This window comes from Aphelocoma coerulescens, chromosome 1 (assembly GCF_041296385.1).
Source record: "Aphelocoma coerulescens isolate FSJ_1873_10779 chromosome 1, UR_Acoe_1.0, whole genome shotgun sequence".
Lineage (NCBI taxonomy): Eukaryota > Metazoa > Chordata > Aves > Passeriformes > Corvidae > Aphelocoma > Aphelocoma coerulescens.
In genome coordinates, this window is record NC_091013.1 from 84,680,430 (window position 1) to 84,693,480 (window position 13,051).

At 41.5% G+C, this 13,051-nt stretch overlaps 1 protein-coding gene across 2 annotated transcripts in view; it reads right to left on the bottom strand.

Moving 5' to 3' along the window:
- FAT3 (FAT atypical cadherin 3) overlaps positions 1-13,051 on the bottom strand; it is a 401,816-nt gene that overhangs the window by 219,427 nt on the left and 169,338 nt on the right. For both annotated transcript variants that reach the window (XM_069015510.1, XM_069015500.1), the window contains exon 5: positions 5-319. In XM_069015510.1, coding sequence (XP_068871611.1) covers positions 5-319 — 315 coding nt within the window. The remainder of the gene's footprint in view (positions 1-4; positions 320-13,051) is intronic.

The window sequence follows — 13,051 nt, forward strand, 5'->3', positions numbered from 1 at the left end:
TTACCTGTTTTGGGATTGATTGCAAAGAAGTTCTGGGGATTTCCACTTGTAATCCGGTAAGTCAGTTTTTCATTAGTGCTGGAGTCAGGGTCCTGGGCTTGGATCTGAATGACAGATACATCCTTTGGGGAGTTTTCCATGACGACTGGATAATAGATAGGCTCGGAGGTGAGAGGGGCATTGTCATTCACGTCCTCCACTTCAATGTAGGCTTCAATGGTAGTGTAGAGTGGGACGACACCATGGTCAGTTGCATACACCGTCAACCAGTAGGATTTGGTCGTCTCCCGGTCAAGAATATCAGCTGTGTAGATAACTCCTGCAGAAAAACAGCAGGCAGAGGATGTCAGGAATAGGATCAATAAAACATCATATCTACTTTAATTTGGCTGTACTACAGAAATGTGTTCAGCACATAACAAATGCTCCACCTGTAGAAAAATTCAAGTTGTGCAACAAATGAAAACAGAAGCCTGAGTTCAGGAATTATTTTGTGAACCCAGCTCAAAATCTCAATTCGTTGTCCTAGAAACTGAGTGGGAGGGAAAGTAAAAAGATGGCTCTTCATACATGTCCTAATGCCACAGACATTTCTTTGCTAGAACTGCAGCTGGCAGAGTAACAGAAGGAACACCATCATTTTCTGCTTTGTGATGCAAACTTGTATAAACCTTGGTAGAGAGGGATACAACCATTGACAATGAATTGCACAAAAAAGGTGGCTTTTCTTTTCAAGTTCCTGCCTGTGCCCTTGCTCAAGAAGAAAACCTGGAAGGCAATTTAAAATTAATCCATCCAAGTCCAGAAAATAGACGGTAAATTTAAAATTGAGCTCGCTCATTGCAAAATCCCAGATAACAAGCAATCAAAAGTTCACACAGTAGCCCTTAGACAATGAGTATATCCTCTTTTATCACAGAGGAAGGAAGGGCTTGGCCACTTTACCTACTGGGGTTAAGAAAACATCAGTTGGTTTCCTACCTGGTCCTAAGAAACACAGGAGAAAGTGTGTTTGTGTATAACAGAGCCACAGAGAATGATCGAAGTACCACTCCCATGCTTGAACAGTCCTGCCATGAAGGACTTCCACCCACCTCATTTCTGCCTTAAAGTGCTTTAGAAATCCATCTTCCCCCTGACACGAACACCTGGTTTGTATCTGGTTGGAACCAGACAACCTTTCAGGTCCCTTCTAAACCAAACCATTCTACAATTCTATGTTAAAACAGAAACTCATTCTGCCACTCTAAGACTTGCTTGTACTGATTAATCCAAACCTTCACTGGCTTAAGCACTGACCGTGGTGCACAGAGGACCAAATACACTAGTACCACATGCAAAATCACACCAGCATCAAAATAAGCAAATGTACTTCCTCACCACTTTATGACTCACATATCAAGAATATTTTCCTCTCCTAATACAGCATTGTTAAATCTTGAGAGACACACTCTAATGCAGTGGAGCTCAAGCTTAAGAAACATTTAAAGGACAGTTTGCAAACCATCAAATCATGTCATTAGAAGATGGAAAATGATGGGGAAATTGCCGGGCAAAACAGGAACACAAGAATCCTGAATTTAGTCTCAGATGTGTTTGATACTATTTAGAACAAAGTTATCAGTTAATCATCGAGGACAGAGGTGCCCTAAGGTCAGCACTAACAAAAGAGCTGTGTGTCTTTTTGGCTTTTGGGGGTTTTTTTAAGGATCCAACTGCACTGTTCCCATGACAGCTTGAAGTCTTGGAGAAGTTTTCAAGGTAGCACAGAACCCAACCACACAGTCACAGAGATGCCACATGGATTTGCTCTTGTCTTATAGGATTTCTTTTATTTTTTTATATTACTGATTTTTTTTTTAAATTTTGGATTTTTGTTTTTATGTCTTTTCATGCTAGTTTGAACTGACAAGTATAGTCCAAACATTTGATCAGCCATATGAGAGAGGAAGGGGAAAGGAGCAGCACTGATTCTGGTCATGTAAGGGCTTAGGTCTTTTCGTAGTAACCTTAGATCCATGTCCCTCTCACTCAGATGTATTATTCACCCACCATAGGTGAGCAGGGCAGCACTGGAGGACAAAGGCAGAGTGTATTCTAAATATTCTTGTTGGCAGCAGCCTGTGCTATGTAATGAGTTTCTGTAGAAACATGGGTGAAATATATGGTGAACTGTGATGAAAAAAGCCTACAAGTCCAGAAGAGAAATTACACTGCAGGGATAAGAAGAGCCCATGACAACCCATAGAAATAAATAAATAAAGTAAATCCACATAGGAAAGAACAATGAAAAAAAAGATGAATATTAGTGATCCTAGAGACGATGATTTATTCAGAAGACAAGAAGACTTATTTTAGATCTTTAAACAAAATTTGAAATAAGTAGGTTTCTCCCCCAGAGAGAGCACAGAAGGTTTTAGCAGATTAACCTATGTTTATGGACCTGAATTTCACTGATACTGAGGCGATAATAAATCTATCTTCTGAGTCATGCCTTCATTTTATAACTCCTGGCAACAGTTACTTTTCATTTCTGTATTTCAGAAGGAAAGGATCATTTAACAAGCATTAGCTACTGCCAACAGGTCTGCTACACTGGTTCTTACTTTTACTTTTGATTTATTGTAAGGTCCCAGATACAATTAATTCCTTTCCCTCAATAAGTCTTGTCATTTCACCTGTCAACACCACACAGCAGCTTGATAAATAAGAAGGCTTTTGTTCGCTTTCAGGTCTTCCACATGGAAAGCCTTCCATCACCCTTGGGAACACCTTCCGCCATGCTCCTGAACGTTCAGCACAAAATGCCTCCTTGCTGTACACCCACACACGGGTGTAAAGGTAGCACCCACAAGAATACACAAGCTGCCCCAATATTTAACGAATCTCTCCACACAGGTATGGATGACATCCTTCCCGAGAGAAGTCAAATGCCATCCTCGTATGAGGAGTTAATCCTGGAGACTAATGATGTCACTTGGTTATCAATACTGCTGCTTCATTACTATGGCATGAATGGAAAGAGGCTGATAGAGCTGGCATCAGGAGCTGCAAAATATGCCCTGGGGCAGTCCACAGATAGGCTCTCACTCATTTTAGCTGAGAGAAAGGAGGGGGAAATCCTTGAATAAAATCACAATAAATTCAGAAAACACATTTACTTCAAAGTTCATAGACACTGACAAATACTACAGAAAGACAGAATTTGGTTTTCAGGATCAGGAGAGCAGAAGGGAGGAGAGGCCTCTGGGAGCAGCTCTAAGGGCTTTTCTTGGACAGATTTTGTGGTGCACTCTTTCCAGCTGCTTGCTAATTAGAAGAGAAATGCGAACAAAGTAATGACGCCTGAACTAAACAAATCAAGAAGTAAGAAGAAACACCAGCAGAAATCATGAAAATTTCGAAGGGACTAAAAACCAAAAAGTTCCAGGATTTTGCAGACACATTTCTGAACAAGACAGATAAAACAGATGTTCTCATCCACTGGGATGCTACACCATGGAGGCACTACTGTGTTTTCACATGAGACAGCTGAAATCCAGCCACACAGTCTGTGAGCCAGCTCTTTATGTTGCCCTCGGCCAGATTTTGCAGTATCCCTGAAGGCCTGGAGCCAGCACCACCTGAGGTCCAGGGAAGCCTCAGAAATAAAGCCAGCCAACAATCCAAAAAGCAGTGCCACTGATATGCTTGCCACTGCATTCCTCCAAGTACATATGCCCCATGCAATTTGCCAAATACCATGTGCATTACGAGCACTGTAAGTGAAAAATAACAACAGAGTGCATTTAGTTGTTGATTAAAATCCTCAGCACATTTATATGTAAATTAAGTGCAGCCCTTGGGCTCGGCAATGTGCCAGTAACGTGAAGGTTGTGTGCTTGTTTCTCTTTAAGGCTTGTTTCCCCTCTTTCCCTGAGAAAATAATGGGGTAATGTTTTCTGTATGGCTCCTGCAATTGGACACAATGAGACACTGCATTATGAAGGACGAAGGCAAAAAAAAAAAAAAAAGGGAGTAAGAAACTAGTGACTGATAAAAGTGGATGAAGACTCAGCAGACTGGATTTCCCTCTTCCCTCTCCCAGTGATTTGCTGTACATCTGTCACCAGACCACTTCAAGTGATGTGGTCCACTCAAAAAATATCTGAAAGTCATGTATTTACTATCATGATGAGAAACCTGAGAGGCTCTTAAAACAATAAGGGATTGGAGAAAAGCATTATTTCTTTCATCGCCTCTTTTTTGCCCCCTGTTTGTTTACTTTACATGTTTGACAGTCCTGTGTATATAGGTAGTGTGATGGATGGACCTGCCACAGCTCTTTAAGAGAATGTTTACTGGAGCTGTCAGCCTGGCTGTTTACATAGGTGCCCATCGCCATGGATATCTGCTATACACATACATACGTTCCTCCTAAAAGTCAGATCATCCTTCATGAATACCCTCAATAGCACAAACATTGAAAGGAGTTCAATTCTGTTTAGTTTTTTCAAAGCAAGATTAAAAGACAACTTGGTGGTCTGTAAGAAGCTGTGCATGGAAAAGTCAGAAGAGAGTAACAAAGCTCTTTAATCTAGCTGAGAAAAGCAAACTGAGGTCTGATGGCTGGAAGTCAGTGGCAGAAAAAGCAGAGTGCAAATATTCAACAAGGAGGATATCTGGCAGGAGCAACTGCTTGTCAGGGACAGGCCAGAATCTCCCATCATTTGGCACCTTGGTACTGGGACAAGACAATACAACCTATTCTTCTACCCAAGTTATTGGCTTAGCTGCAAAAACTAATGTAGCATGTGATTTTGCTGAGTGACTCGGTAGCCCATGTTATAGAAGTTGCCAGTAGAACGATGAACGAGATATGGGGAAAGAAGACTGACTAGGAATTATCTGCTACTCTTCCAAAAACTACCATACAGTAATACTACAGAAAAATACTTAGTTCTCTCTTTTTCAAAATACTGCAGTGGTTTTGCAGGGGACATGTTGCATCAGCTCAGTTAGCAGCTGAGAAGAGCCTCAGTGACAAAAGACGTTCCTTATTCTCCTCAACCCTTTTCAGGAGTATGAGGTAATTGCACAAATGTGCACCTCAGACTGGGAAATCAGGAAAGGTTAGATAAGGTGAATGGCCCACTTATTTCCAGAGCCTGGCCCAGGAGTGGCCATAGAGGTGGGCAGGAGGAGTGGGAGGCAGCAAAGGCAGAACATGCCCTCATCACAAGCTGCAGCACAGGATGGAAGTGACACTACAGTAACACACTCCCAGATACTCCCAGCTGCCAGAGTGCAACACGCCCATTCCCACCCAAAGCCAGTTCCTTGCTAGTGCAAATGCAAGGTTTAGTGGTTAAAGTCACTACAAAAATATATAACCTTCAGGGTGACTGAAGGACTAAGGGTAATGCATGCACCCTCCAGACCCCAGCAAACTCACTCAATATGTCCAAGGGCTACGTCAGCTTCTGCCATGAAATGCTAGAAAAGCACATTTCCAGAGCCCCCATCTGCCTCTCCTTCCTCCAGCTTCCAAACAAAGGGATTCAGTGCAAACCAGATACAAAGCAGAAGCTGGTTTGTCCCCAAATTAAAATGACAGAAATGAGGCCATGAGGAATGCCAACTAACAGTGAAACACTCAGGGCTGTTATATCCCTCAAAGGAAGAAACAGAAAAATCACTGATTCCAAAATGCTACTAATTATTCATGATCCTTTATCAAAGACTCTGTGAGTCTCCTGGCAGTAAACACAACACCTTGGCTGTCACCAATCTGTCAGCCAAAGGTCCTCGTTTACATTACCTTGCTGGGAAAAAAGTAATAAATAAAAGTAGCTTGAGAAGAAAACAGTTGAATAATGAGTTTTTAAAATTTTTTTCTGTCTAAAAATACAGAGGGGGGAGAAAGAATTTACATACCTCATCCGGCTGCACCAAGATGAAGGTTTTACATCTGCCTACCCACGCTTCTACCCCCAAAATCTGGCTGGATCCTGCCCCCACACATCGGCACACAGGGGAGCCATGGAAAGATTTGTGAGTGTAAATGCAAATGTCAGAGCTAATTCAGATTCCTTGCATTAAGCAGAAATGTGATTTTTGAAGGACACTTAGCAGAGAGCTATTGTAGGCAGGAAAAGTATAAAAAATATTGCAAGCCCATTATTCATCAAACCAGTGAATGTAAAAATCAACCAAAATGTCATGATTTGTAGACAGGAATTTCACAACCAATTAAGGAAGAATATTTATGATTTTAAGAAAACTAACATTATACCTAACCCTTTTTTTTTTTTTTTTTAATTTAGGTCCTTCACATAGAACACTTCTGTGTGCATAAAAGCAGAGTGAATACATCTTTTGGGAGATATTTTATTCATTATTTCCATTAAAGGGTAAACTGTAAATAGAACCCAAAGGATTAAACAGTTTTAGCATAATGAAGACGTGAACCTCAGCGCCAATGCCAGACCGATTCAGCACATGGGGGGCCACCGAAGCCGGTGGGAATCAGAATAAACCACAGATTATATTCCCCCCTTTTTAAAGTCCTCTCAAGTCATAAATAACCAGGGCCAGTTCTGAATGTGGGCAGCAGTATCCCATCAGCCACAAACTCAACCGGAGCATGAAGGAGACCTATCGCTCATGCCCCCCGCCGCTCGCAGCCGGCACCTTTGAAAATCTGCCTCCTTACTCTGGTGATTAAACGCTATTTCAGCGCCTTCATTTAAGGCCCCCCATTGTGCAAAGTGTGCCCTCCTCTTTTTATGTTATTGCACAAATTTTGTAGGCTTTACTGCATATTAAAACACAAACTCAATTCCTATTGAAGCAAGAAGAAAAATCTCCACTGACTTAAATGGAGATTAGATCATGCCCAGGAATGAGTCCAAAACCAATATTAACTTTGTGAGGCTATACATACCTACAACTTCCTAATATTCTTATGTCTGGTTCAAATACAAAACATATATAACAAACCACTCTTGTCAGACAATGAAAGACAGGTTACATTCCTGTCTAGGGCTTAACTTCTAATTTTCTCTTTTTTACTTACGTTTTGGATGTTCAAATTTACTGTTACCTCAAAGTGCAGTTTCTGTGGCGAATATCATGTCTGAGTTCCCAGAGCAGTAAAAGAAAATTAGAAAGCCAATCCTCAGCAATGCTATTTACAACAACTCCAAATTAGTCTGCAAATAAACCTTTTACCATGATATTACATACAACATCATGAACATCACAATCAGCCAGAATCTGTTCAACAAACTAAAGGCAATAGTTAAGTTCAGGTCTGGCCACTGCCCTCTCAAACAAAAATAATTATTTAAGAATGTAGTTGAATTTTTTATAGTCATATATGAATATATTAATATTTATGAATTCATTAGTATTTATATTTTACATATATATTTATATAGGAATGATGTCATTCCAAGGGTGAATGTTGCATACTGAATTGGCAGTGCCACCCACCATAAGGACTGAGTTTTTTCTGGAGTCAGATCACATCTTCCCAGGTGTCCATCCCAAGGCTGACACCAGGGTTGGGGGACTGTTGCCATAAGGGCAAACTTCCAGTGAAGCAGCATCTTAATGGCACCAAAATAGAGACACCTCTCAGACTAGGTGCTTAACCTTCTAGGCTATTTATATTTTGAGTTTTGAGGAGAGATTCTTCCCTCTTTACCTTGAAATGACTTAAATTCAATGCTGGTTTCCTTTGCTTGCTTTATTTGAGGCCAGGGGGGAAGGCTTACAACTTCACATCAAAATGAGCTATCACTTAAATATGACATCTTCAAGGTCACTTACACATCAATTTCAGAGCAATTTTCCAAACATATCATCACGACACTGAACCAGAGGCTTAGTCAAATAAATTCTCTATCTTCTTCCACTTACGAATTAAATAAGATGTGCCAACATTTTTACCTGACTAGGCTTTATTACCATTTTTTTATCTTCCATCACATCCCTCTACTTATTTAAAGAAATATCCATATTCATCTTGCTTTAATATCTTTTTCTTGGGGAAAAAAGAAAAATCTTATATGGATAAACAAAAATTACAGAATGGACAACTCCAGAAGGAACAAATTGCCTTCAAAAGCACAAATAGAGGAAGGAAACCTCTCACTTATGAATAATCTCTGTCAAAGCTTAAGACACTCTATCACTGCCAGACAATGCAATAAAACTCAGCAGTAAAACCAGGCTGAGAGGGGTCATGAAGCCCCACTGATGACTAAACTGCTGCCACATTCTGTTTCCTACTTGCTACAAGTGCTTGAGAACAACGGGGCAAACCGTGATGCTGCTCTGACAAATGGGATGTGTTGCCACCCCACATGGCTTGAGCCATATTGTTCAACTTCTAGGAATATGGATTGCCACTGGCATCCCTTTAGGAGTGGTCAATCCACCTTTCTCTTTGGTCTCAGAAGCACAGCAAAATACGATGCCTGTGTAGTGAGTGAACTTTGTGCTATTCTCTGGATATGCACAGGCTCAACTTTTCAGCCGAAGGGGCAAGAAAAACCAGTGAAAAGTGCAATTTTGTGACTGTGGCAGGTGGCATGTAAAACGCAGATGCCTCAAACTTGAAAAAAATCTTGCAGGAAGATCTACTGTGGGAATACACTCTCAATGTAACTCAGAAGAACAACAGTTGATGGTATAATTTCACTCTGCTGACTGTGGGTTTTTTTCCTTTTTTTTAAAGCACTGTGGGTACTGCATTTCTAGCCACACATGCATTACAAACTGGGAACTCTTCATTATTATAGCCTCTCTGCATGCATTTTTCCCTCTGGATCTGTTTGTCCCTACAGCAAATGACAAGTTCTGCTTTATTTTCTGAGCACTGCTGGGATTTCAAAACCCTTGCATGCCTTGTGCCCACCTTCATAGCCTTCCCAACCAAACCAAATGTGGGGATGGTACCAGCAGAAATCCTCACACTGCTAGCACCAAATGTTAACTCTCAATAATAATCTGTTTGAATGGAGGCATTTTTTTCCTCAAAGGGTCTGGCTAATGCCCAGAGTAACCCAGATTTTTCACACATCCTCTTTAGTAGATTAATAAAGAGATCAAAGTCCGACCCATGTGTCCTCTGCCTGGAGGACTGAGAAGCTATTTTAAAAAGAAGGGTTTGCTCCTGGTTATTTTAGAAATAAGATCATAAATGCAGCAAAGCTGAAGCAGAAAGAAAAGATGAAGAAAAAAGGCAAAGGATGCTCAAAAGGATTCTGATAAAAGTCCTGGCAAGGGACTTCTGTGCGGGGTCCTCTTCCTTTACACAAAGATCTGCATCTTTTGTACTCCCTACAGTACAAGACATTGCTTTGGGAGCCCTTCTGCAAAATCTGTGCCAATCTGCTTCAGGTGCTCTGTACCAGTGGTGAGGGAGGTGGAGGGAAGCAGAGGCAGCTCTGCAGGGGAGCCTGGCTGCTGGGGGAGGTTGCCCCGGAGAGCAAATGATCCTGCATACTGAGCAGTGCTGGCCCAGGATGGTTGGCCAGAGCAGACAAGGAATATTCCAGCTAGGAAATGTCTTTCTCTTTTCAGTTATATACATTATACTGAAAACAGAGTATGTATATCTTGCTGGAAAAAGAGTCATCTTCCCATTCACTCCCCCACTCTGTCCTTCTTGCTTGTTTCTTTTGGTCTGCAGCAAATGAGCAACCCTATGAAAAAAGTAGTAACATTACCCTGGAATCTGCCTTTATCTCTCTATCCAAACATTAACCCCGAGGAGCAGTCTAAAAGGAAAGAAAGAGTACCTCTGAAATGGGTTAACAGCCACGCTGCCCCTGAACATGAGCACTGCAGGAAAGAGGAGTGCAATGCAGAAAGCCAGCACAGGAGCATCATTTAACCTGCCCATGTTTGCTCTTCTCAGACATACTATGCCTGACTCTGGAGTCTGTTTTACAAAGCATGTCAAAAAATTGGAGAAGATGAACAGAAGAAGGCTCCAAAAACAGTCTGAGGAGCAGAGACAATGATTTACGGTAAGGGAGTTTAAGATTTCAATCTGCTAAGCTTATTAAAAAGAAGATGAAGAGGTAACTTGATTAGAAAAATCCATGTAAGGTTCATGGGGAAATATTACTGAGAAGCAAAGGGCTCTTTAATCTAACAAAATAAGGTGGAGCAACATCTAATGATTGGAAACTGAAGCCAGGAAAAATAAAATTAGCAATCAGCTTGATACCCCTTTTTTTTTTTTTTTTTTTAAGCAGATGATTAATTCCTGGAATAATCTCAGACATCTGCAAATGAGAGCTACAAACTGTTGAGGGAGAAACACTTCATGGCAAATGTATTCTATGCTTTAGTTAGAGAAGGATCATTTAGTAAAGATGTATAAAAGTGATATATAATATATAATATCTGTCTACATAATAGACAGATAGATATAAAAGGGATGAGATCAAATTATCTGTTTTTTCTGGTTTTAAGCACTACAGATCTGTGAACACTGTCCAGCAGTTTTCTCCAAAGAGCTTGGTAAAGAGGAGGTTCACTGGGTGATGCTGGGCTCCTGCAGTGCTCCCAACATGCCCAGCTCCACTCCCAAGGTCATTTTATGTTGTCCCAAAAGCTGTGGGGAGAAAACACATTTAATGAAAAAGAGAAGTTCCTGGTATCTTCTTGCTTCACGTAGGAGGGCATGCAAGAAACTGAAGAGCCTGTTCTAGAGACGTGCATTGGAAGCAGCACATGGGATGGATGGGACCACCGGTGAGCCTGGAGCAATGCCCACTGCTCCTGCCCAGGCAGAGCACCAGGTGGGATGGACTGCAGGGGCAGCAGACAGGGAGCAGCCTGGTCTCAGACTAGAAGATGGTCCCAGACAGCCAACTTTGTGGCTTTGTAAGAACAATCAATTGCCCCTTTGTTTCTCTGAGTGAAATTTCCAGTGGTAAGGGCAATATGTACTTCACCAATATTGCAGCAGAACATTCCTGTTTTTCAAAGGCACTTTGTATTTCACTGTGAAATGCAGACTGGATGCACGGATACCTGAAGTTTTATCTAGACCCATTTGCAGGACTTTCCTCAGGTCCATAAAAGGAAAGTTTTTTCTCTGTATCACATTGGTTTTGTTTACCAGGAGCCAAGGTAAGCATGTGAAGACAAAAAAAGAAAAAAAAAAAAAGGTGACTTGTTTTGGATCAGTACTACTACTTTAAATTGCCTGGAAGCAAAGCACTTAATTTTTTCTTAAGTATGCTTTTAGGTGTACTCTATCCTCCCTTCCCTAGAGAGGCTGAAGAAGAGACTCACCACCTTTCATGCTTCTTATCGAGAGGGAGTAAAAACACCTCAAGCTGCTGCTTCTGCCCTGGGCAGATGTTTCAGTGACTGCAGCAGAAAAAAATTCAAGAGGGTTTCCTGGAGGCCAAAGTTTTGTTCAGATCAGCAGCCAACACTGAGAAGAAAGGAACATTTCTTGTGTTGGCCTCAGAAAGGACAGGAGTTCCGTCTCGTCTCCCTTGTTGAACATACACAAGAATGTCTCCAACTAGCACTTCTAAGAACAAGAACAGTTCTAACACCCCAGACCTATTTCACTAATGGGGAACTAACCTCCACAAAGTAGTCCCCAAGAGACACCTTTTGCATAGATGCTGAGCCTCTGCAGGGAAACCACACAGGCAACATCACTTTCACTTACACTGTCTCTCTGGATTTAAGCAAGTAGGGCCACAACCCCCTGTGGATGGCTGGTAACTGATATCTGAAAAGCTGATACCCAGCAATTCATACCAAAACCCACCTTCCTTAAAAGTTTGAGGGGTTTTCTTTTGTTTTTAAATGGTGTTATTTTGTGTGGAAGATGGTATGATGTTCCCACAGTTCTCTTGAAGCTCCTTTTCTGACTTTCCAACAAGTACCCCACCAGCATACACCTTTCACCAAAAACTCTCTCCGGTCTTCAAAGACTTCTCATAATTAGGTTGACTCTCTCTTAGTATGGAACAAATATCCACAAAAATTGCCAAGTTTTGTATGGAAGGCACCTCACCTATAGCCCTATCTGTGACTGCAAAAAGTGAAATAACTAGGATTCATTTCCATGTTGGATTTTTTCCAAATCCCCTTGAGCAACCTCGCGGTACCTCCACAGGAAAAACTGCTCATGATCATTGAGATAGTCAAAAATTTAATTTTCTACCTTTCATACAGGAAATAGAGCTGGGGTTCTAACGGCAAACCTAGCGCAGACCCTGCACAAGCAGACCATAATTACAGTTCTGTTTCATTCTCCATGTTTTGTGTGATAATAAATCCAAGGTTCAAAGAGTATATGAGAATATGCCCGAGTATGCTGGTGGAAAGCACCGGTTTTTTAATCTTGGAGAAACACTAGTTTTATATTTATCTTCAAAAATCTTCCACAGGTAGGATATTCTTCTTTGGACAAGGGAACAGAAGGGAGAAGAAAGCTGAGATACACAAGGGACTGTGGCAAGTAAGAGCAGTACAATAAAAGCCTTGACTCAGACAACTCTATCGTGATCACTGGGAACAGTGCCAGTGACTCTGTGGGTGCTTCCTTTTGGCTCTGAAGAAAGAAGCAAATAAATGTGCTCTGGCTGCTCCACTCCAAAGTATAACCTTTCATGGAAGACATAAAGGTCAGCTCTTATCCCACTAGAGTCTTCAAAAGTCATGGCACTTCTACCAGCTTTACCTGTTCACGGTTCCAGGAGATGTTATGGCTCTACTCACATCACTGGGAAGCAAAGTGGGCAGCCTGGCACTAAAGGGGTGCCGAGACTTCAGCATTCACCCAGATGTTCCCTTGCTATTCAGGGCAAGGCTCAGATGCAATCTGTAGGAGTAAGTACTGCCTTCCCCAGCTGGTGTATATGTACATGCACATAAACTGCAGCAGCTCAATTTTGAAGTGTTTTATGATGAGGCGAACTAAGCTCCCTAAAGAGGCAGGGAAAGTGAGTGTCCTGATAAAGTAAATAATGAAATGTTGCAGTACCAATATACACTGTGTGATTCCCTGAGGGAAACCACA